The sequence below is a fragment of the Pristiophorus japonicus genome, chromosome 18, assembly GCF_044704955.1.
Source record: "Pristiophorus japonicus isolate sPriJap1 chromosome 18, sPriJap1.hap1, whole genome shotgun sequence".
Taxonomy (NCBI): domain Eukaryota; kingdom Metazoa; phylum Chordata; class Chondrichthyes; family Pristiophoridae; genus Pristiophorus; species Pristiophorus japonicus.
The window spans coordinates 13,465,711-13,491,317 of record NC_091994.1 but is presented as its reverse complement, the minus strand read 5'-3'; the positions used below and the strand labels follow the sequence as shown (position 1 = coordinate 13,491,317).

The 25,607-nt window shown below is 41.3% G+C and overlaps 1 protein-coding gene and 1 pseudogene across 4 annotated transcripts in view; both read left to right on the top strand.

Annotated features, from left to right (window-relative positions):
• The first annotated feature begins 1,025 nt into the window (after nucleotides 1-1,025).
• reep6 (receptor accessory protein 6) overlaps nucleotides 1,026-25,607 on the top strand; it is a 35,777-nt gene continuing 11,195 nt past the window's right edge. For 2 of the 4 annotated variants that reach the window (XM_070859669.1, XM_070859668.1), the window contains exons 1-2: nucleotides 1,026-1,317; nucleotides 21,813-21,906. In XM_070859669.1, the coding sequence (XP_070715770.1) occupies nucleotides 1,203-1,317; nucleotides 21,813-21,906 (209 nt within the window). In that variant the 5' untranslated portion in view covers nucleotides 1,026-1,202. The remainder of the gene's footprint in view (nucleotides 1,318-21,812; nucleotides 21,907-25,607) is intronic. The other 2 variants (XM_070859670.1, XM_070859671.1) reach the window with 2 other exon arrangements.
• On the top strand, nucleotides 4,758-5,200 carry LOC139229150 (ubiquitin-ribosomal protein eS31 fusion protein-like; annotated as a pseudogene).

Sequence of the window (25,607 nt, the reverse complement as noted above, 5' to 3'; positions counted from 1 at the left end):
TGTCCTCCTCACACATTACTTTTCCTCCCATCTTTGTATTGTCAGCAAACTTGGCTACGTTACACTCGGTCCCTTATTCCAAGTCGTTAATATAGATTGTAAATAGTTGGGGTCCCAGCACTGATCCCTGCGGCATCCCAATAGTTACTGATTGCCAACCAGAGAAGGAACCTTTTATCCCGACTCTGTTTTCTGTTAATTAGCCAATCCTCTATCATGCTAATATATTACCCCGAACCCCGTGAACTTTTATCTTGTGCAGTAACCTTTTATGTGGCACCTTGTCACATGTTTTCTGGAAGTCCAAATACACCACATCCACTGGTTTCCCTTTATCCATCCTCATATGATTGTCTAGTCTCCCCTTAAATGCATCTATACTATTCACTTCAACCAATCCCTGTGGTAGCGAGTTCCACATTCTCACCACTCTCTGGGTAAAGAAGTTTCTTCTGAATTCCCTATTGGATTTCTTGGTGACTCTCTTATATCGATGGCCTCTAATTATGCTCTTTCCCACACGTGGAAACATTCTCTCTATCCTTTCTATCAAAACCTTTCATAATTTTTAAAGACCTCTATTAGGTTACACCTCAACCTTTTTTCAAGAGAAAAGAGACCCAGCCTGTTCATCCTTTCCTGATATATATACCCTCGCATTTCTGGTATCATCGTAAATCTTCCCTGCACCCTCTCCAGTGCCATTTTATCCTTTTTATAATATGGCGACCACAACTGCACGCTATACTCTACAAGTGTGGTCTAACCAAGGTTTGATACAGGATTAGCCTAACTTCCTTCCTTTTCAATTTTATACCTCTAAAAATAAACCCTAGTGCCTAAAACCAAAAATGAACGAATGTCGTTCCCAATGAGTTATGTGGTGGATCTATCATGTTTTCAATCGCCACAGGGATAAATTAGCAAGCAAAGAAACGGGATGGGATTTCTATCGTAACTCCAATTGGGCAACTGGAACGTCAATCAGAGGATGATGCCGGAAGTGTGGCTCCTATAAACGTATTGAGCAGTCGTTAAGCGGATTGGAAGAAAAGGTTTGAGAGTCAGCAGCTGGTGGATTAGTCGGGAGGCTGCCATCAGGGGAAGGAGCTGGGATTCAGCAGTGTCCTCCGCTATCTTTAGCGCTGAAGTTGAATATATTTCAAGTAAGAAGGGGAAAAAAAATCTAATTCATTGCAAAAATGCCATCCTTGCGTCAGCGCTTTGAGAACTTCCTGAACGAAAAGAACTTCTTCACCAATATACTGGGGAAGATTGCAGAGAAGACTGGCGTGAGTAAATACCATCTGGCCACAGGTGGGTTATAAGATGCTGGCTTAGCAGCCTTTGCAGCAACGTTGCTGAGTGCATACTCGCTCTGTCTTGTTACGCAGTGTGATATATAAAGTTTTTGTAAATATAGGAGTTTATTTTACATTTGTAAAAAAAAAAGGAACCCAAACGGCTGACTGTTGGAACAGCAGGTCGAAACAATGTCAAGGCTAATGGAGCATTGCTTGGGGGTTGGGACAGGAATAAAAGCTCCACGTTCAGTTTGTTTCCTTCAAACGCACCTGTTGGGTTCGCCTGAGCCCGTCTGCTGCTTCTCGCTAGTAGGTTTCATGGTCTTCTGATTACTCCAAGCACAATTAACAAGGTACGATTCGGCTGCTTCGCTGAGCAAGGGTCTGACAGAGTGAAAACTGCACATATTTCACTCAGAAAAGCACAATTTTCGTCAAAAACTGGTTTGCCAGACAATTTTGTTTGCAATCATCAGTTGTAAATCTTTGCTGAAACACATCGTTACTGTATAGTCTTAAATGACATACGACTGTTTTGTCCCAATGGGCGTGTGTTCACCTTAAATTTTGAATTAAAAGACTATAAAATTCCCAACAGTGTTTACTGAAAGAATTGCCCTTTAAAGCTGTTAACTCGTTTGTAATTGTTAGTGTCCAATAACTTGGATAATGTATTGTCTGCTCTTTCAACTCTCAATTAAGGGAGAGGAGAAGAATAATTGAAAATGGTTCCAATTGCATGGGGGGGTGTGAAATTTGAGAACTTTGTTACTTAAATGTTTGATATTTTAAAGGAGTATTGTTTCATTTGTTGTTCACATTTTTTCTGCTAAAATTCAGAGCTCTGCTTTGGAGCTTAATTGAACTTTCTGCACCTAAGGAGTAGTGTGTAAAATTCTGGTTTCCATGTTTTATAAAAAGGATATAGAGGTACTGGAGAAGGTGCAAAAAAGACTTAAGAAGAAAGACTTGCATTTATATAGTGCCTTTCATGACCCACAGATGTCTCAAAGCACTTTACAGCCAATGAAGTCGTTTTGGTGTAGTCACTGGTTAATGTGGGAAACGCGGCAGCCAATTTGTGCGCAACAAGCTCCCGCAACGTAATGATGACCAGATAATCGTTTTTTGTTATGTTGATTGAGGGATACATATTGGCCCGAACACCAGGGATAACTTGGATAATATCAAAAGTTATACCTATTGGTAAAGTTTGAACAGGCTAACGGTCTTTTGTCCTAGAAAAGAGAAGGTTGAGGGGTGACCAGATTGCAGCCTTTAAAATTATGAAGGGGTCTGATAGGGTAGATGTAGAGACGATGTCACCACTACAGAGGAGACTGAAACTAGGGGCCATAAATATAAGATGGTCACTAATAAATCTAGTAGGGAATTCAGGATAAACTTGTTTACCCAGAGAGTGGTGAGACTGTGGAACATGCTACCACATGGAGTGGTTGATGCAAATAGCCTAGATGTATTTAATGGGAAGCTAGATAAATGTGAGTGAGAAAGGAACAGGTTATCCTGATGGGATTATAATGAAGAAGAGTCGGAGGAGGCTCGTGTGGAGCATAAACACCAACGTGGACCAGTTGGGTCAAATGGCCTATTTGTGTGCTGTACAGTCTATGTAATAATACAGTACTCCTCTGAGGCCACCTATGAGGTCCAATCCAATAATCGAAGAGTTCCGCTCATTAAAAGAAAAGCTTTTGTGCTTTAAAGATAGGTTAAGTTTCTGGGGTCACTAATGTGGCTTTAAATGTGCCCACTACTTCCAGCATCCAGTAGGGGTTGTGGTTATGTTACGGGACTAGTAATCCAGAGGCCTGGACTAATGATCTGGAGACGAGAGTTCAAATCCCACCACGGCAGCTGGGGGAATTTTAAATTCAGTTAATTAAATAAATCTGAAATTTAAAAAGCTAGTATCTGTAGTGGTGACCATGAAACTACTGGATTATTGGAAAAACTCAATTGGTTCACTAATATTCTTGAGGGAGGAAATCTGCTATCCTTACCCGGTCTGGCCTTTGTGACTCCAGACCCACAGCAATGTGATTGATTCTTAACTGCTAAGTCAAACCGCTATAACAAAGTCAGCACTGTGGGAGTACCTTCACTGCACGGACTGCAGCAGTTCAAGAAGGTGGCTCACCACTACCTAAATCGAGGGCAATTATGGATGGGCAATAAATGCTGGCCTTGTCAGGGACACCCAAATCCTGTGAATAAATGTTAAACAAAATTCTGCTCAAACCCCTTCTACATTCTACTGCCTTTCTAGATCTCTCTGCACCTTCAAAAGCCTTCTTTAAAACCTACCTCTTAACCTGCCAAGCCTGTCGATCTGAAAATCTTCCCATTCAAATCTGGGAGTATAAGCTCTTTACTACTGACTATTACAGGTAGTGAAAGATTCTTTTGTTGACAGTAAAACAGTCCATGATTTTTTTAAATTTCAGTGCACAATGGGTATTCACATATTTCAGACTTCAGCACATGCTCCAGCTGTGCTCCCTAGAAATAGCCAGGTTTCCACACTTGCTGCAGAGAGTGTCTACAGAAACTTTAGTTTGTTAATTTACAAGTGGTGAAAATATCCTTGCATTTTCAAAAAGTACATAATCTTGGGAAGTAAACAACCAGAAACATTGGTTGACTCTTGAAGGTCCTGGAAGAATCTTTTTGTCTGCCCCTAAAGTGAAAATATTCTGGTTTATGGTTACAGGTAGTTTTTGTTCGTGAGACTTTTTGGATTCCTTAAGAGAAAGACATTTTAACATTAAAGGTCTGCGTGAAAGAGCATCCAAACTCATTGACTTGAAATTAGTATTTAAACATCCATATGATTTCCTTGTGCCCCCCCCCCCCCTTTCCGCACACGCACACACACCCTGTTAAAGTTTTTCAACAGATTTCGGTGCCTGTGTTTAATTTAAAATTGTACACTGGAACTTCCTTATTCATCAATTAACTGACGCAGACCAAAATCAAACTGGAACCTCCCTGTCTGCGTGATGGCTTAGCTACTCTCTGGACATGGAACTAAACAATATTCAGTAACTGTACTGATAACATTGTGGGATTGAGCAGTATAACTAATAAAACATGTATGTGCCGTATAGTGAAGAGGGACAAACTGTGATGGAAGTTCATAAATTCTAACTTATGATGTTGCCAGTTGGCCTTTCAGAACTAAATGACTTTGTTTGTTTTTAAATGTGTCCTTCAAATGGACCTTCCATTCTTGGTGTGAATGAACTGTTTGAAGAATTGCACAGTACTAGTTATGTCGTATTCTGATAAAGGCAATGGCTTATTGCTGGAGGGTTGCCTAGCCAGCAGCCTTATTTTTAAAAAAACAACACTTGTAGGTATTATTAAACACTAATACAAAAGCAAAATACTGCCGCTGAAGGGACGGTGCAGGTCAATTGAATTTAAAAAATGCAGATCTTTGTGAAAACAATAACCCCCGAGGTTGAATCCTCGGATACTATTGAAAATGTAAAGGCTAAGATCCAGGACAAGGAAGGTATTCCCACCCCCCTGATCAACAGCGACTGATCTTTGCTGGAAAACAGTTGGGGATGGCTGTACTCCCTCTGATTACAACATCCAGAAGGAGTCAACTCTACACCTCGTGGTGGTGCCAGGAAGAGGAAGAAGCCGTCTTACACCACCCGAAAGAAGTACCAGCATAAGAGGAAGAAGATCAAGCTTGCTGTCCTTTTAAATGTTACAATGTTGATGAATATGGGCAAATCTACGACACGAGTGTCCTTCCGAGGAGTGTGGTACTGGTGTGTTCATGGCCTGTCACTTCAACAGGCAATATTGTGGGAAGTGCTGTCCTGACATACTGCTTCAACAAGGCTAAAGATGCATAATTATGTAGATTTTAATAAACTATGATGGAAAATGAAAAAAAAAATACTGCGGATGCTGTAATTTGGAATAAAAACAGAAAATGCTGAAAATCTCAGCAGGTCAGGCAGCATCTGTGGAGAGGAAGCAAAGTTAATGTTACTAAGGGACATCTCTAATCCAGGTTTAGGATGCAGTACATGCAGCTAATGTAATTCATAGTCGATTTTACAAATATCGAATGGTCAGTTGCTCTCTCTCTTCCCAGCTGGCTGAATTGTACATGAGATAACATTGCCGAGGTTAAGTAGTGAAGGCAGCTGGAGCCAGGACAGCTTGCACTTTGACCTCTGGCTGCAGAGAGTTGATCCAGCATAGGTTTAAAACAATTCTTTGACAGTTTTGGTGCCAGTGATTTCCTACATTTTTTAGCTACTACTTTTATAATAAAAATGGTCTCCCCCATCTAGAGAGAATGGAGTGTTAGGGTGGAAGAAGGACTTCATTTCACTTGCTCAATATTTGGTTCAAATTGCAAACAGACCACTCGTTTGGCATCACAAGGATGATCCTGTGATGCACCACACTGGTATAATGCATCTGTGCACTTTGCCACGCTTTTTAAAAAAAAAAAAAAATCAAAACATTTGAAGATATAGCGCTGGAAATAAAACCTGGCAAATGGTAATCAGTTTAATATATGAAAGGGACCCTCTGCACACTGAAGCTACCTGCTGAAAAAGGTCCAGCTATATGGAAATATGTAGCACCTGTGGAGAGAAAAAGAGTTAATGTTTCAGGTCGATGACCCTTTGTCAGAACTGGAAAAATTTAAAGATGTAACAGGTTTTTAAGCAAGTGGGGGGGGGGAGGGAGGAAAGAACAACCTGTGATAGGATGGAAGGCAGAAGTGATTAAAAGACAAAAGGGCTGATGGTGCAAGGCAAAAGGAGGTGGTAATGGGACAAGTTTAAGAAACAAAAGATGACTCTAGATAGGGTGTAAATGGAGATGGCAGAATCATCAACAGCTGCCGTGGGGGGGGGGGGGAAAGAGAGAAAAAAAAACACAAAAAAATAGGGGCAGAGTTTAAGGTCTGAAATTGTTGAACTCTATGTTGAGTCCAGAAGGCTGTAAAGTGCCTAAACGAAAGATGAAGTGCATGTTTGTTCTTTGCTCTTTGAACACTTGGTATTGTTTGTAGTTGTGTGCAAGTACTGCAGATTTCAGTCGCAAAACTGCATGCATTCTCCAATGTTGATTAGCTCATCAAGGAAACCTTAAAGCTGGATTGTCCATAATTTGTATTGTAAGAAATCTATTTTCAGAATGGAAGCTCAAACCTGAGCAGATTAATGTTTGTGTATATGTTCCCCATCAGTAAGTTTTAGTATTTTAGTCATTGAAAATATTGGTCCAATTTTGCTGTGAAAATAACGGTGAGACTGATGCCTAATCCATTCCATCATCAATATAGCCCCAAAGCAGCGACGGCAGCAGAAGCAATGCCGCAAAAAAACAATGCCAGGGCACTCTAAGGCCCAACTAAGAGAGCCCTATACAGCCAGCGCCTCACTGTTAACCTGGCGACCCTTGATGACCCCGAGACGCAGAATGCCCACAGCATTGGTCTGCCCTCCAGGCCACCATAATCAGTGCCTGCGAAGAGACGCTCTGGCACTCGGCCAGGAAACACCAGGACTGGTTTGATGAGAATGACCAGGAGATCCAAGAGCATTATTTATGCACAAATCAGACAGCAAGTTCTGGCGACTGCACGAGGTTAAATGCAGAAATCCGGAAGTTGCTGTCGGAGTTGCTCTGCTACTCCCAAAGCTTCCCGAAAATGACAACTTGCCGTCTGACTTGCCCTTCAACTACATTGAATGGCGTGAAGTTGCTGTACTTGCCTCACAGATGCAGACTAAACTCACTAGAAAAAGTTCAGGCTTGTCCATTCCAGTCTAAGTACGCTTTTAATGGCGTAAGTCTTAATTACTACCAAACAATCTCATGCACTGAAAATTAACAAGTGTGGAGTCTCATTCATTCAGCTTTTAATTATTGGTGGAGATTTTTTAAATGTAAACTATTTTTTGACTTTCTTTCACTCAATCTAGTCTTTTGCTTTCTGTACTTGATTTGACTTTGAATTTACTGGTCCAACTTGCACTTCCTGGTTCAGACTTTGCACAGCTCATTAACCATTCTTCATGATGTTTGGTTAAGGTGATGCACAGTTGCTTTCCCTGTTCACACAGCCCAGATGTTCTGTCGAGGACGCCAAACTTTTTGGATGGTTGGCTGACCGGAACCTGCTGTGCAAAAGCCTATAGAAAGTCTATGGGCAAGTGAAAGTCTAAGGAATGGACAGATGGTGCCATTTGTTTGCAGTTCAGAGCTAAATCCGGCCTGTGGTGTAGTGGTGGTTTTTGCCTCGCCACGTGTTTGGCTGGGATGGTGACAATATTTATGGCAGTCGTGCTCCAACAGACCTAATCTGTGCAATCTACTGATTCAGTTATTTTATGTGCTTGAAGAGTTTGAATTGTCCTACAATTTGAATTAAACAATGTAACACAAGGTAAATTAGGAATTTAGTGCTCGCAAATGGAATTCAGAATTCAAATTAAGTGTAGACTGTAATAATGTTAAAATCATCAGTGTATTTTAATGGAATTTTTTTTGCATAGTTGTGGAATTGATATCCCACCTCTCTCTCAATTTAATTAACTGCTGTATTTTCTTAAATAGGCCTGTGTATCTCCCTAAGGGAATCCAGAGCCCTATTGCTTGAACTAGTCTGTAATTTGGCATGCTACTTCACAATAAACACTGAAACCATATTTGTACAGTGGCTAAATATTGCTATCTTTTATTAAAGGTTAATTTTTATATATAAGAATTAGGAGCAGAAGTCAGCCACTTGACCCCTCGAGCCTTGATTCGATAAGATCATGGCTGATCTTCTACCTCAACTCCACTTTCCTGCACTATCTCCATATCCCTTGATTCCCGTAATATTCAAAATTCTATCGATCTCTGTTTTGAATATACTCAATGACTGAGCATCCACAACCCTCGGGGACAGAGCATTCCAAAGATTCACCGCCCTCTGAGTGAAGGAAATATCTCCTCATTTCAGCCTAAAGCCCTTATTCTGAGACTGTGACCCATGGTTCCAAGCGCCTCAGCCAGGGGAAACATCCTACCTGCATCTACCCTGTCAAGCCCTGTAAGAATTTTGTCTGTTTCAATGAGATCACCTCTCATTCTTTTAAATTCTCGAATATAGGCCTAGTCTACTCGATCTGTCCTCATAGGACTGGCAAACTGGTCTAACTGGTGGCCTTGTTTGCAATGGTGTCCATAGGGAGGTGCTATGTATGCACCTGGAAGTTATTTTCAGTCTGCGATGAGGTCTGAATAGTTGAGTTTAGTACTAACTTCTATTATTGCTCAGAAGCTCCCTTGAAGTCAGGAGACAGATAATGTGGTACAGTTTCTTTTTCAGTAATGTAAATATTCAAATAATGCTGTCTTATTTATCCAAACTAAATAATTAAACAGCAATTTAGAATATGTTGTGGAGCTATTCAGGAAGATTCTAATTTATGTCTTTTAGTGAGTTCCTATCTGAGTCCTTTGTCAGAAATGGGCACCAGGCAAGTTCAGCATTATTTGTGTATATGTTTATAATGTGATTCTTAATTTTCTATCAAGCAGGATCATATTGGCATGTTTAGAGTGAAGGAGGATCTACCTGTGGAACGGTCCCCTCTGGCTTTCTTTGGCACATGAATAGCTGTTGCCCATAGCCTAACTCACACCAAGTCACGTTCACCCATCGCCCCTGTGCTCGCTGACTAACTTTGGTGCCTGGTCCGGCAATACCTAGTTTTTAAATATTTTCATCTTTGTTTTCAAATCCTTCCATGACCTCGTCGCTCCCTATCTCTGTAACCTCTAGCCTTGCAACCTTCCGAGATCTCTGGGTCCCTCCAATTGTGGCTGCTTGCACATCCCTAATTTTAATTGTTCCACCATTGGCGGCCATGGCTTCAGCTGCCTAGGCCCTAAGCGCTGGAATTCCCTCCCTAAACCCCTCCATCTCTCTACCTCTTCTCCTTTAAGACGATCCTCAAAACCTACCTCTTTGACCATCGGTCTGGTCACCTGTCCCAATATCTCCTCCTGTGGCTCGCTGTCACATTTTGTTTGATAACGCTCTTGTGAAGCACGTTGGGACGTTTTACTGCATTAAAGGCACTATATAAATGCAAACTTTTATTGTTGTAGCTTCATAGAATCATAGAAAATTACGAGACATCGTGTCTGTGCCGGTCGAGAAAGAATTACTCTGCCTAATCCCACCTTCCAGCATTAGGTCTGTAGCCCTGTAGGTTATGGCTTTTTAAGTGCACATCCAAGTACCTTTTTAAATGTGATAAAGGTCTCTGCCTTTACCACCCTTTCAGGCAATGAGTGCCAGACTCCCACCACCCCCTGGGTGAAGAAATATTTCTTCTCCCCTCTAATCCTTCCACCAACTACTTTAAATTTATGCCCCTGGTTATCTTGGCCCCTCATAATTTTATACACCTCAATTAAATCTCCCCTCAGCCGCCTCCTGTTCCAAGGAAGACATCTCCAGCCTATCCAATTTTTCCTCATAACTAAAGTTTTCCAGTCCTGGCAACATCCTCTGCACCCTTTCTAGTGCAATCGCATCCTTCCTGTAATGTGGTGACCAGAACTGCATGCAGTACTCAAGCTGTGGCCTAACTAGTGTTGTATAAAGTTCTAGCATAACTTCCCTGCTCTTGTATTCTATGCTATGGCTAATAAAGGAAAGCATTCCGTATGCCTTTTTTAACTACCTTATCCACCTGTCCTGCTACCTTTAAGGATCTGTGGACATATACTCAAAGATCCCTCTGTTCCTCCACACCTCAATATCCTTCCATTTATTGTGTAATGCATTTTGGGAAGGGCAATGAGAATACCTCACTTTTCTGGATTGAATTCCATTTGCCACTTTTCTACCCAACTGACCAGATCATTGATATCTTCCTGCCATCTAGAGCTTTCCTCCTCACTTGTCAACCCCATGGTCAATTTTTGTATCAACTGTAAATTTCTTTATCATGCCCCCTACATTTAAGTCTAAATCATTAATATATACAAAAAGTAAGGGACCGAGTACTGTGGAACCCCACTAGAAATGGCCTTCCAGTCACAAACGCTCCCCTCAATCATTACCCTTTGCTTCCTGCGACTGCGCCAATTTTGGATCCAATTTGCCACTCATTTGAATCCCATGGGCTTTTACTTTTTTGATCAACCTACGATGTGGGACTGTCAAAAGCCTTGTTAAAATCCATGTAAATTAAATTACATCAAACGCACTACCCTCATCGACCCTCCTTGTTACCTCAAAGAACTCAATCAAGTTATTCAGACATGACCTTCCCTTAACAAATCCATGTTGACTGACCTTGATTGATCTGTGTCTTTCTAAATTAAGTTTTATACTGTCCCTCAGAATTGATTCCAATAATTTGCTCACCACCGAGGTTAAACTAACAGTAAAGTACATTCAACTGTGATGCTGCTGCAGATTGCCTGTACACCTAATCACATTGCCTTGGTAAGATAACCTGATCCAATTTTCTTTAATGGTACTGCATCATAATGTGAACTAGGTAACAGTATTAAACTACCATACAGCCAAACATGAAAAGTGCCACCCCAACCCAAGGAAGTACCTCAAAAATTATTTTCTCTCTACCCTGCGGTTTCAGCAGATGGAAACAATTCCCTGCTAGCTCCTTCTTTTGCAATTTCATTTATGCCATCTAATGCTGGAACATATCAATCACTAACTTCTGTCACCTTTGCGAGACGGTGCAGTCTAAATCTCGTGTATCTTTTCTGAATGTTATTCGGATGTTGTAGATACTCGAGGTTCCAATGTCCTGGAATGGCCACCAGCTTCTCTCTTGATTCATTCCCTCCCTTTTCTCCTGTCGCTCTTTCCTACTTCGGTTTCTCTCCCTCAAAGTATTTGTGACTTTCTGATTTACTCTCTTTTTAATCTTTTCAACCTTGGTGGCATGTTGCACCAGTGTCCTTGGCTTTTCAAGATTTCCTGGCACTTATTTTCTATAACATTATTAAAATCCTAAATATAATGTTAAATGAGTTACATTTTGTAGTCTGGAAAAGCAAATCAAATGCTCTGTTTTCATACTTGCAACTTCTCAAGTGTGAATGCATCATTGGGCCTATTAAATTAGCCACGGGTAATCACATGCCAGTTTTGGCTCCAAAACTATTTTGCTTAATTGCTGGTATGCTCACCTCTATCAAACGGCTCTGGGCGTACACCCCGCTCCAGGACTTGAGCACTTAATCTAGGCTGATACTTCAACAACAACTTGTATCTATACAACTCCTTTAACACAGTAGAATGTTCTCGAGGCTCGTCACAGCAGCATTATCAAACAAAATTTGGCACCAAGCCACACAAGGAGACATTCAGACAGGTGAAGAGATAGGTTTTAAGGAACGTCTTAAAGGAGGAGGGAGAGGCTTAAGGAGGCAATTCCGGAGCTGAGGACCCAGACAGCTGAAGGCATGGCCACCAGTGGTGAAGCGATTTATAAAAAAAAAAAAAAAATCAGGGATGTGCAAGAGGCCATTGGAGGAGCACAGAGATCTCGTAGGGCTGGAGGAGGTTACAGAAGGAGGGGACGAGGCTATGGAGAGATTTGAAAACCAGGATGAGAAATTTTAAATGCACCGGGAGCCCATGTAGGTCAACGAGCTCAAGGGCAATGGGTGAATGAGACTTTGTGCGAGTTAGCATAACTGCGGGGATGCTGCACGATTGGAGATGGTGTCTTTGGGATGAGACCTTAAACCCAAAACATACAAGATCCTATGGCACTATTTGAAGAGGAGAAAGCTCTCCTGGTATCCTGGCTCATAATCCTTACTTGACAGCACCTAAAAAAAAAAAAAATGATCAATTTATGAATTTGTTGTGTGACATTGATCTGTGAAATTGACTGTCATGTTTGCCTACATGGGTGACTACTTCAAAAGTAATCCATTGATTGTAAAGTGTTTTGATAAATCCTGCGGATGCACTGTCCAATCTTCTTCGCAGTACTGTACTTGTAATAGTAGGATCACCCTGACCAATGGCAGAGTTCCCTGTACAGGATTTCATGCATAAGCATCTTTCTTTAGCTGATCAATCTGGTTGCAATCGGCCACATAGAAAGTAAAGTGTCACCACAGTAGGCAGGTAATATACAAAGTTAAGTGTAGAAATACAGACAGTCTGAGATAAGGTAGATTATATAAAAGGGCTGCAAGCCGATTTCAGCACTTGAAAATCCTTTCTGTGTATGCTGGGAATTGCAAGATAATCCCAAGAAAGCCGAAAGGAATAAAGTGCACGAATTATCTTTAATTAATTTACATTTGTCAAGGCCTTTTACATGAAAGGGGAAATTTATTTGCAGACTTGGACAGGATGTAGTTTCCAACAACACCAAATAGTCTTTGCATATGCACCAAGATGATTCAAACATTGAAAGAAAAAAAGACTTGAATTTATATAGCGCCTTTCACGATCACTGAACGTCTAAGTGCTTTGCAACTAATGAAGTACTTTTGAAGTGTAGTCACTGTTGTAATGTGGGAAACTTGGCAGCCAATTTGCACACAGCAAGCTCCCACAAACAGCAATGTGATAATGACCAGATAATATGTTTTTGTTATGTTGATTGAGGGATAAATATTAGCCAAGACACCAGGGATAACTCCCCTGCTCTTCTTCAACATAGTGCCATGGTATCTTGTATGTCATTCTGAGCAGGCAGACGGGGCCTCGGTTTAACATCTCATCCAAATAACGGCACTTCAAGACAGTGCAGCACTCCCTTAGCACTACACTGGAGTGCCAGCTTAGATTTATGTGCTCCAGTTCCTGGAGTGGGATTTGAACCCAGAACCTTCTGACTCCGAGGCAAGTGTGTTACCCACTGAACCACAGCTGACATGTTGAGGGAAAAAAAGGGGGCAAACTATCTCTTGCTGGTGTTTCATTTCTGTGCCCTTTGTATTTTCCCAGTATTCTGCTGTTGGTGAGTTGAGGAGTCAATTTGGTGTTTTTTTTTTAGACCCCATGGATTAGGATCTCTCCTTGTGGGTAGCAGTGGGAACAAAGCCACATCCTACCACCAATATTCTGGGACAGCATTGCCACCCTGAGGGGAGGAGAGAGAAACAAAGTCCTGAAATGAAAGTGATATACTACTTTTCAACAATTTCTCAATACAGCAGGAGTAGTAGGTTGCAGTGATTTACAGTCAGAAAAATGGTGTTGAGAAACCATTTGCTTGGAATGTAGCAGCTAAAATCACTGGCTTTTGTATCTCTCAGCAGTTCCTGAACATTGCACTACTTTTGAGTTTTAGTAACTCCCGTCTTGGCAGTCTCCACTACTCCTATGTTCCCTCAGAGTAAGGTTGTATGAACTTCACTTTACTTTAAAATCTTTCTCTCATTATTGGGAACCCTGACTCTGCTCCCACTCAAATAAAAAAACTTGGTTGCAGCAGCCACTTCTGTGAGCTAAGCTTGACGCACCACATCATCAGAATTTGTCATGTGACAATCTTCAGAAAACTCATTGTTTTGCTGAGGGAAAAACTATAATCCTTTGAACTGTTAATATCATATATACCGTGAGTTATATTTGATAGTGTCTCGCTTGTCCTTTTTATGCTTCAAAAATATTGGTCAGAGGCAGCCTGGGTGTAGATATTTGTATAGAATGTGTCTGTTGTAGTGACATCGCAAAGAGCAGTAGTGGATTTTGATTAACTCCTGGAGGTGATTGAATGGTGAATTCATTCCTCCCTGGTGCTCCTTTGTTTATCAGCTCATTTTATGATCTAATGGATAAACTTGATATAATTTATTAAATGGTATTGTTAGGATTGTGTTCATATAAAGTATACAGTGTGGCGTGAAACTTTTCATCAAATTATTTTTGAAAACTGTAGAATTGAAAGGATTTCACATTTTGTGTAGAATGCCAGTGGCACAGTAACTAGTGCCCACACATTTTTTTCATAGTATGTGACACAGTTGGCTATAGTTTCACTTGGATAAGTATTGTTCTATCTAGATGTCTGTGTATATATTTTTGATCAAGTAATGGTCACTGTTCTATAAGTGACCTTTAGCTCCTGGTTAAGAAATGTCTCGGTTTCAAAATTCTCATCTTTGTTTTTAAATCCCTCCATGGCCTCACCCCTCCCTATCTCTGTAATCTCCTCCAGCCCCACAACCCCCCACCCCTCCTCGAGATGCCTGTGAACCTCTAATTCTGCCCTCGTGAGCATCCTGATTATAATCGCTCAACCACTGGTAGCTGTGTCTTCAGCCCTAAGCTCTGAAATTCCCTCCCTAAACCTCTGCGCCTCTCTACCCCTCTTTCCTCCTTCAAGACTCCTTAAAATCTACCTCTTTGACCAAGTTTTTGATCACCTCCCCTAATTTCTCCTTGTGTGGCTCAGGATCAAATTTTTTAAATCTCATAATATTCCTGTGAAGCGTCTTGGATGTTTCACTACGTTAAAGGTGCTGTATAAATAAGTTGTTGTTGTAGTATCATACAGCAAGCAGGCTGAAAAATGCCATTCAACTGCATGTTCAGAAGAAAAAGGCCCTTTTCATAATTAAATACTCAAGGGTTTCACCAATTAATTCTAGTTGCAAAGCTAGGTTTGCATTGTTCTTTAACTAGGACATAACTCTCGGATTGAATTAAGCCTTAAATCCTTTGTGCACATGCAGTTTTATTAAACAATAGGTATGGTCCGGCCTGGATTTGGGGCAAGGCTTCAAATGTCTGCAGCAAAATTTGTGGTCACCTGCTGCTTTTTTTTCTTCACAATTAAAAATGAAGGGTGGTTGTTGTTGTTGTGACTATTGAATAGAAAAGGTAGTATTAAGATACAACTGACTGGCTTGCTAGGCCACTTCAGAGGGCAGTCAAAAGTTAACAATGTTGGCATGGGACACGAGTCACACGCAGACCAGACCAGGTGAGGATGGAATGTTTCCTTCTCTAGAACATTAGTGAGCGAATTGGGTTTTGACTGCAATCTGATCACTTCGTGGTCATTTGTTTACTGATGCCAGCTTCATTTTTGATTTGCAGATTTTAAAAAAAAAACTGGATTCAAATTCTCAAACTGCCTTGGAGATTTGAACTCTAGTTCTGTGGATTATTAGTCCAGGCCTTTTGGATTACTCGTCCAGTAACATAACTACTACACTACACTATTACAACTTGAATGGTCATATGGTGGCTTGGATTTGATGGAGTCCCTGACTCTTAAGGCAATTGAGTAAACTCTAGAAAACAATATCAAAAGAAAAGATCGATATCTTGCATTTATATAAAATCTTTCAGGATGTCCCAAAGCACTTTACAACCAATGAAGTATTTTTGAAGTATGTCACTGTTGTGATGTAGGACAAGTTGGCAAATGATTGGTCACAAGTCATACTAAATCAAGTCTCTTCCTCCCCTCTCTTCCCAATATGTTCCTAAGAAAAATAATTAGGACTGGACTACACCTGCATTTATCTTGTCCCACTTTAGCACTGATATCCTCCCTTAACCTTGACTGCCAAAAATTTATCCATTTGCCTCTTTTTAAAAAAAAATAGATAATGTGCCCTTCTGCTGCCTCACTGGGTAGACTGTTCCACATGTTACCACCCCCTGCATGGATTCAACTTTTCACATCTGAATGTGAATTCTTGCCCCCTTGTTCTAGAGTTTGTTAGCATTGAACATCATTCTAAGATCCAGTTTATTCATTTCCCTTAAAGTATACCTCAATAAGGTCACCCAATAGCTGCTTTTTTTCCCCCCTATATAAATATAATTAATAATTCCCTTTTAGTCTTTTCACTAATAGGTCAGGAGTTTGTTCCCATTCATCAACTTGCTTCGTACACTCTCAAAAATCAGTATTAATCGATCCTCCCACCCCACCTCCCAGTTATACAGTATCCAGAATTTGAAAAGATGTGGGTAAATCATTTTTTGTATGTTAATTATCACGAGGGATTTGTGCGCTCTCCTTGAGCTATATGTCCTAAGATCGTCTTTGCTATTTTCACCATCACTGCAGATTATGCTGACAGTTTAAGGATGTTTATCATTAAAACTGCAAGATTCCTTATTATCCCTTTCCTGCAGACTGTTCCATTTTTGATGTACTCCCATTGTTTTTCCCCAACCCCAGCTTGACTTTGCATTTCTCTGCATTAAACAGCATTTCCAACCTTTTGACTCAATCACCCAACCTGTTCCGATCAACTGCTCTACATGGTCCCCACTGTTTGCATTCCCTCCCAGTATGGTATAATTATTAAAATTCTCCAAGTTTAACGATTACTATTAATCAAAAACAACACGGACGCCAAAAGTGATTTTTGCGGTACTCTGTTAGTTACCTCTTTCCATCTAATGCTGCTCCATTAATAAATATCCTTCATACGTCAGCTGTGGCTCAGTGGGTAGCACTCTTGGCTCTGAGTTAGAAGGTTGTGGGTTCAAGACCTGCTTTGGAGACTTGAGCACAAAATCTAGGCTGACACTCCAGTGTGATGCTGAGGGAGTGCGACACTGTCAGGTGCCATCTTTCGGATGTCGCGTTAAGCCGCTGCCCCTGTGTGGATGTAAGATCCCATGGTGCTATTTCGAAGAAGAGCATGGAAGTTCTCCCCGGTGTCCTGGCCAATATTTATCCTCAACCAGCATCACTAAAACAAATTATCTGGTCATTATCTCATTGTTGTTTGTAGGAGCTTACTGTTTTGCAAATTGGCTGCTGCATTTCCTGCATTACATCAGTGACTACACTTCATTGGCTGTACAGCACTTTGGGACTTCCTGAGGTGGTTAAAAGGGCTATATAGATACAAGTTTTTTCATATTTACTACTTCAACCAGTTGGTTATCTGCTTCAAATGTTACCCTCATTCCTTACTACTTTGCAAAGTATTGTCTTGCATCATATTTTTTGAAAATCTTTTCTAAAGCCTAGATATAGTTAATTGGAGACCCACTTATCTGTTCTATTATTAAAGGGCTCGAGCAGTTTTGTCAAACAAGATATATCACCTGTGAAATTTTAATTTGTTTTTATCATTCTACTTTTCTCCTAATTCTTTTTCCAGAATATTTTCTAATGTGATGCTTAGAGGTCCCTTCTGTTCCTTGCTATAATTTAGCATTACTTTTACCGCTCTCCAGTCCCCTAGCACAGCTCTCATATTTAATGATTCTCCAAGTATCTGCTGAGATGTGACTGAGTTTACTTTGCTACCTTCTTTAAGTCAATCGAGACCAGGTGCCTTGTTTTCTTTTAAAGTCCTATGGGCTAGAAATTCAGCACCATTTCTGCCCGGTTTCAGCAGAAAACCAACCTGTGGTAATTTCCTGAGTTCCGCTGGCGGTCTCAACATACTGCTGGGCAGCGGACTGCTGGCGTGCACTGCTGAAAAACCGCCCAAGTTTGGTCACAGTGGAGACCCGTAGGTGAGTAGAGAAAAAAAAACACCCACAAGAAAGCAGTCTGAGCTGGGTGGTAGGTATGACGCCCTGCGAAAAAAGTAAGTTAAAGTTTTTTAAAAAATGATTTTAAATGGAAAAGGGTTCAATTGTGTTCTGATTTTTATTTTTTGGAAAAATATTTTGTTTTCTCCCCTCCCTAGTCCCAACCTGCAGCCTCTGACTAAATTTTGAGCAAGTACTGCCCAATTTGCCCAGGATGGCGTTTACTGCTGAGAATCTGCATGTAAAACCCATTTTTCCCACCGGGTGAAATTTTTTCCTTTTTTGTCACCAATTTCTCACCGGCATTAATTTAATAATCTTAGCGGTTTTTTGGGCAGCTCCGACTGCTTTCTTGTGGTGGATTTTGTGGAATTTCTTTCCTTGGTCTTATCACTTCTTTGACATGATTTCTATATCTATAATTTTTTTTCGCATTGCACTTGGTGATAAACCCTCTATGTGGATGACTGTTCTGATTCATCTGTAAATACTGACTTAAAAATCCATACAAGGCCATCTGCCAGTCATTCCTTCGTCTTTCGCTATCATATCCCCAGGGATCCTTGTGCATGTTGTGTATGGTTGAATAGAACAGCTTTGCTCATTTTTTCCAACAATATACTTGAAACAATGGACTTTCATTTGTAACACAATCTCAAGGCTGCAAAGATTTTATAAACCGCTGGAGCTTCACATGCTTGAATTTGTGATGTATTGATCCCTCGATTATGCAAATAAAACACACAGGCAGTTAGTTCAAGGAAGTTGTGCTGTTTACATAATGGAATTCTAAGCCATTTCTCTCTGGCACATGATTGGTAATGGAGGAGGGCTCTTGCCGTATGTGTAACATCCACATGCCATGTGACTAAAGCAAAAAAAACACATAACATTTCTTAAGCAAAATACTGCGGGTGCTGGAAATCTGAAAACAAAACACAATTCTGGAAATACTCAGCAGATCAGGCAGCATCTGTGGCGAGAGAAACAGAGTTAACGTTTCAGGTCGATGACCTTTGGCAGAAGATTAACTCCGTTTCTTTCTCCACATATGTTGCCTGACCTGCTGAGTATTTACAGCATTTTCTGTTTTATATTGTATAAAATTGCTTATGCTGATTTTCTTTGGCTGCAAAATATTCATTTGGAAATTGACTGACTAGTGGCCATGTGACTGGATAAAGGAGCTTTGTCCCATAATTCGGGCCTTTGGCAATGGAGTGCTATTTGTATATATTTTCAAATATCTGTTTTTCTTGGGGGTGTGGTGGGTGATTGGCACCAGCTTTAAGTCAACAACCAGAGTACAGATACAATTCAGACTGAACATCTTTTGTCAGTTGCAATATCTGCACAAGGTAAGTTTTAAATACCCGTGACAAAGTTCCCACATGCACTAAATTGATGATTTTTGTATGCAGAAGCTGCCAGATAGCTGCAGTGTGAAATTAAACACTCTTCAATGCCAGAGTCAATCTGTTCCGGACCTCATTATAGCCTTGATTCAGACATGGGCACCAGAGGAGAGGTGAGAGTAGCTGTCCTTGACATCAAGCCAACATAGGACTGATTGTGGGACAAAGGAGCCCTAGTAAAACTGGAAGTCAATGGGGATCAAAGAGAAAACCCTCCAATAGTTGGAGTCATACCTGACACAGGAAAATAGTTGTGGATGTTAGAGACCAGTTATCATAGCCAATGTTCTCTTTTTTAATTTTTTGGGGGTTACTTGGCCCATTCAAATTGGTTTTGAACGACAAGCAGCTTGGGCGGGAACTCCAGACAGCTGCAGGGTTGCACAGTTTAAAGGGAACATTGATCTCTGCAGGAATCCTCAGGGTAGTATCATCAGCCAACTATCTTCAGCTACATCATTAACTATGTTCCCTCCATCATAAGGGTAGAAATGTGACTGTTCGCTGATGATTCCAGTGTTTAGCTGCATTTGCAACTTCTCCGATAATTATCCATGCCAACAGGATTTGGATAACATCCAGATGGGCGGACGAGTAGCAAATAATATTTGCAGAAGGTAAGTGACAGATAATGACCATCTTAAGAAAAAGCCCAGCCACGTCCCATTGACCTTCAGTCACACCACCATTTCCAAGTCACTCGCCATCAACCTCTTTGGGGTCACCAGTGACCTGAACTGAACCAGCCACACTGCCTACAGGAGCAGAATAAAGCCTGTGGACTCTAATGAGTGATTCACCTCCAAGCCCTGACCATTCAAAGCCTCTCCACTATCAACAAGGCTCAAGTCTGCAATGTTGGGTAGACTCGCCACTTGGCTGGATCGGTGCGTCTGAAACAGCACTCCAGCTCGACAGGGCAGAATGTTTGTTTGACCGGTACCCATTCCATTGGGTTCTATATATTCACCCCCTCCACCACTCGCTCTCTGTGGCTGCAGTATGTGTGATCTACACTGCAGCAACTTGGAAGGTTATTTGGTAGCACCTTCCTGCCCTCTGACCCCTCATCATCATAGGCAGTCCCTTGGAATCGAGAAAGACTTGCTTCCTTAGGTGGCTGTACAATACGAGAACCACAGTCCCCGTCACAGGTAGGACAGATGGTCATTGAGGGAAAGGGTGGGTGGGACAAGTTTGCCGCATGTTCTTTCCACTGCCTGCGCTTGATTTCTGCATGCTGTCGGCAATGAGACTCGAGGTGCTCAACGCCCTCTCAGATGCACTTCCTCCACTTAGGGCGATCTTTGGTCAGGAACTTCCAGGTGTCAGTGGGAATGTTGCACTTTATCAGGGATGCTTTGAGGGTGTCCTTTTAATGTTTCCTCTGCCTAACATTTGGCTCGTTTGCTGAGAAGGAGTTCAGAGTAGAGCGCTTGCTTTGGGAGTCTCATGTCAGACATGCGAACAATGTGGCCTGCCCAGCGGAGCTGATCCAGTGTGGTCAGTGCTTCAATGCTGGAGATGTTGGTCTGGTCAAGGATGCTAATGTTGGTGCGTCTGTCCTCCAAGGGGATTTGTAGAATCTTGTGGAGGCATCGTTGGTGGTATTTCTCCAGCGACTTGAGGTGTCTAATGTACATGGTCCATGTTTCTGAGCCATACAGGAGGGCGGGTATTACTACAGCTTTGTAGACCATGAGCTTGGTGGCAGATTTGAGGGCCTGGTATGTGCGATCTGCACTGCAGCAACACGCAAGATTACTTTGATAGCACCTTCCTGCCCTGTGACCTCTACCCCCCAAGAAGAGCAGCAATGTTGTGGGAACATATCATCTGCAAGTTCCACACCATCTTATCTTGGACTTAACATCGCCATTCCTTCATTGTCGCTGGGTCAAAATCCTGAAATTCCCAATGCCAACATGGAAGCACCATCGCCATAAGCATTACAGCAATTCTGCGAGAAATCCTGTCACAAACTTCTCTGGGCAAGCACAGCGGGCAATAAATGTGGCCTCTCTGGCATTACCCACATCCCAAGTACATTTTTTTTTTAACGTTTGCTGTTGCAGTAGAGCTGCTCTGAGCAAAACTTTCCCTTTTAAGTGTTTAATGCTGACACTGGGTATCCAAAATGAAAAGGCCTCCAAATCTTCTAGTATCCCTTGCCTCAATATTCACCAAAAATAAGTATAATCCCACTTGAATGTGTATAGGCCAATCAGATTGGGGGAACTGCATACTATGTTGCTGTAGTTCCACACATTGCATGACCACTAATGAGCTTTCATGATCCAGTGGGATTATTAGAATATTAAATATGAAACAGTTTACCTGTCCTACAGGAGAACTGAGGGTACATTGATTGATATATATTTTTAAAACTCCTGCAACAGATGTTTGCATAAATGTGCCTTTTTGGTTTAGTTATGTGAAGGTATAACTTCAGATGTCCTCTAAATGTGTTACTGGTTTATAGCTGTGCACAAAGTGAATTCAATTAAAAGCTACTGTTGATAGTGATCTCATTGGTCTTTGTATACCACTTTCTTCCAGGTTCCTTATCCTTCCTTGGCCTGTACCTTGTGTTTGGCTATGGAGCATCCCTATTGTGCAATTTGATTGGTTTTTTATACCCAGCTTACTTTTCGTAAGTATGACCTTGCTCTGTAAAATCTGTCTCTTGATGTGTTTTGTAACCTATATTGCCAGCTTTCTTTCCACATTTCATCTCCAACTCCATTCTCTTTCCTTCCCCTCGAGCGTTTATATACACAAAAAATCTTCCTTTAACAGCATTGCTTATTATTTTTAAAGCTTGCACTATAATCACCACCCAAGCTACTTGAGTTGAGGGGTGAGTAGATTGTCAAACATCTGGTGCATTGCAAAAGGGAGTGTTGGCTCTGGTCACTATGCAAAGAACCTGGGTTGCTTTTTTTTTCTCTGAAAATTCAGTTATAAAGGCTGCCAATACAGATGACTAAGCTTGATCCAGACCATAATCACTCTGAAGTGAAATGAGATGTCAAAACTGAATTTCTAAAACTAAGTGGAAAGATATTTTAATTTACTGCTGTCTGTTCACAAGCCAACACATCAAAGCCTTAAACATGTCTTTTAAATTTGAACCAAACTTCATGATCGTAAGGCATTGGATCATTTTAAAATGTATAGGAATGTAATACAGATGTCTAATTTGCACATCTAATTGATGTTTTCTCAATGGCACCGCATCCTCTTTCTATTTAAAAGAACAAGCATGCTGGAAGCTACCATAGATTTGGGCTATTGTAGATAAAAGAAAGACTTGCATTTCTATAGCGCTTTTCACAACCATTGGGCGTCTCAAAGCGCTTTATAGCCAATGAAGTACTTTTGGGGTGTAGTCACTGGTGTAATGTCAAACGCGGCAGCCAACTTGCGTACAGCAAGCTTCCACACACAGCAATGTGATAATGACCAGATTAACTTTTTTTTTTAATGTTGATTGAGGATTAAATATTGGCCAGGACACTGGGGATAACTCACCTGCTCTTCGAAATAGTGCCATGGGATCTTTTATATCCACCTGAGAAGGCAGACGGGGCCTCGGTTTTTAACATCTCATCCGAAAGACGGTACCTGGAGTGTCAGTCTATATTTTATGTGCTCAAGTCCCTGGAGTGGGACTTGAACCCGCAACCTTCTGAGTCTGAGGCAAGCGTGCCAGCCACAGTGGCACACACAAGTCAATACATAGGTGTCCAGAATTCACAAGTTTCACTGTATTCCCTTTTGGGGATTTAAAAAAAACTTCTCAACAGTATCTTGTCTCTTTCCCACACTCTTGTCTCCCTGGGCTTTGCAGCAGCCAGAGCAAGCATGATAGTCGGATACTTGATGCAGGCTTCTGCTGCTCCAAGGTTGCCAAGTGAGCTATGTTCACTTTCCCAATTATTTCTCTCCCTCCCCCCTCTTCACGGGGTGGGGGGGGGGGGGGAACGGACGTAGTGGTTTATACTCTGCCTTCATGTACCTGTGATCAGTTGCACATCACAAATCATAGACCCAAACATGTCCCATAGTTGCATGATGCATGATCAGCTAGTGTTAAAAGAAAATAAAAACATTTTTGCCACACTTGAAACTTGGATAATTTAATATTAGATGCGCTAGGAACTATAACCTGCATAAATCTAACTAGATAAGTGACCTTTTTTTCCAGTGGAACTCTTGGTAATTACAGTTCTGAGTGCATCAACTTCACTACCTCAGCATTATCTAAGCTCTCAATTCTCCATTCCAGTCCAAACACCACGTGAAACTTGGTTTGCAGCTGCGTACATAGCTAGAATATATGACATCTGAAGTTTTAAAAATCTGGTTTATGTTAATTTATTTCTGTGTGCTTACCTTTTTATATGCATTCTGCTTCGAGTGACCCCCATGCTCTTCAACGGCCCTGGAGGCTTATCTAAACTCTGCGCACACTCTGCATTTGTTCCCATTTATCTGGAGCAACCTTGATTCTGTTTCCAAAGTGGCAATGAACAGGTCGGGTTTGACGCAACTCGATTCACCAATAATGGGAAAGGGTCGGATTATTACAATATTATTGCCTACCTCCCTTTTTTTTTAAAAGCCAAGAGTCCACAGTGACGCTTCTATTGAAGGGCCACTAAACATGACCAAATAAGAACATCAAAAACTGATAACGTATGAAATGTAACTGGTCCATTTTCTATAATCCATTTATAGCTGCAGAATTGTATGTCTTTGTACAGCTGATGTGCATACCTCCAAAGGTTGATTTACCAGTAATCTGTTGGGTTGCTCACGGTAATCATTTGGCACAATGCGTTTGAGTTTTTACTAATAATTGGGAAAATTCTGCCCATTAAGTAAAGGAAAGAAAAACAGTAAGACCACGAACATTTTATTAATTTGCCATCAGTAAACTTGCCAATTGTGAGCACATGATGTAAGTTTTTTGAAAAGCTTTTGGTGGTCTGTCTAATTTTAATGCTTTTTGATGGATTGAATTGAAGTGTTTGTGGCTGAGCTGAAAGTAAAATGATTCAGAGTTCTGCTTTACAAAAAAGTGCTAGTCTAAATAAAATTCACCTCTGGTATATTTTGTATGCCTTCATCTGTGATGATCGCCCCCCACCCTCCTTGTCATGCAGTGCTCGCTTTCTTTGGCATTGGTGGGCAGAATGATGCCTGTAGATATCACTGATTAGTGCATGTTTGGCTGGCTTGCATATGACTGATAAGGAAAGGGAGAGGTCCATTCTTACAGTATGCCTACAATAACTCAAATTGGAGAACAAGCCGTTTATTAATCCTACTCAACGTCGGCTCTTCCCTCAGAGAAATTACTAGCGTATGAAATATTAAGCAGTGATCGTGCATGGTTTCAATTCATTCATTTTTTTTGCAGAGAGTGGTGAATGTGAGTAACAGATTTTCAAGGAAGGCAGTAGAAGCAGATGATGTGGGAAAACATAAGGGAGAATTAGATAGAGATTGAAGTAGTATTTGAGACCAGCCAAATGGATTGCAGAGCAATGTTCCCTCCAAGCTGCGTGCATGTGGGGCCATGCAGTAATCTGCAAGGTCCCGTGCAGACCGGTCAAGAGCTCTTGCATCGGAAATACCGCGCATAAGCAGAAAGAGACCACGCATTGAAAGAAACAAGACGCACAGAATATAATGCAGCCTACAGGGAACATTGCTGCAGAGTTATTTCAAGTTTATGTTCCAAAGCCATTATAAACGCATTTAAATATTTTCACTATTACCTACTCTAATCTGTATTAAATAATAATTAAACCTTTTAGTCGGCATATAAAACATGAAATTCATGATTTATCTGCACCTGTCTCCAGCTGATGGGCATTATGGTAATTGACATGACATCCTTATTTATTCTGCTGCATCACTTCCATTTAAAGAGCACAGTACAGTGTGGATTTTAAAATAGTTTGAGATATTGTTCATCATAGGCAGTCCTTGAAATAGAGGAAGACTTGCTTCCACTCAGTGAGTTCTCAGGTGACTGTACAGTCCAAATGGGAATTATGGTCTCTGTCACAGGTGGGACAGACAGCCGTTGAAGGAAAGGGTGGGTGGGAAGACTGGTTTGCCGCACGCTCCTTCCGCTGCCTGCGCTTGTTTTCTGCATGCTCTCGGCGACGAGACCCTAGGTGCTCAGTGCCCTCCTGGATGCTCTTCCTCCACTTAGGGTGGTCTTTGGCCAGGGACTCCCAGGTGGAGATGTTGCACTTTATCCAGGAGGCTTTGAGGGTCTCCTTGAAATGTTTCCTCGCCCCATCTGGGGCTCGCTTGCCATGTAGGAGTTCAGAG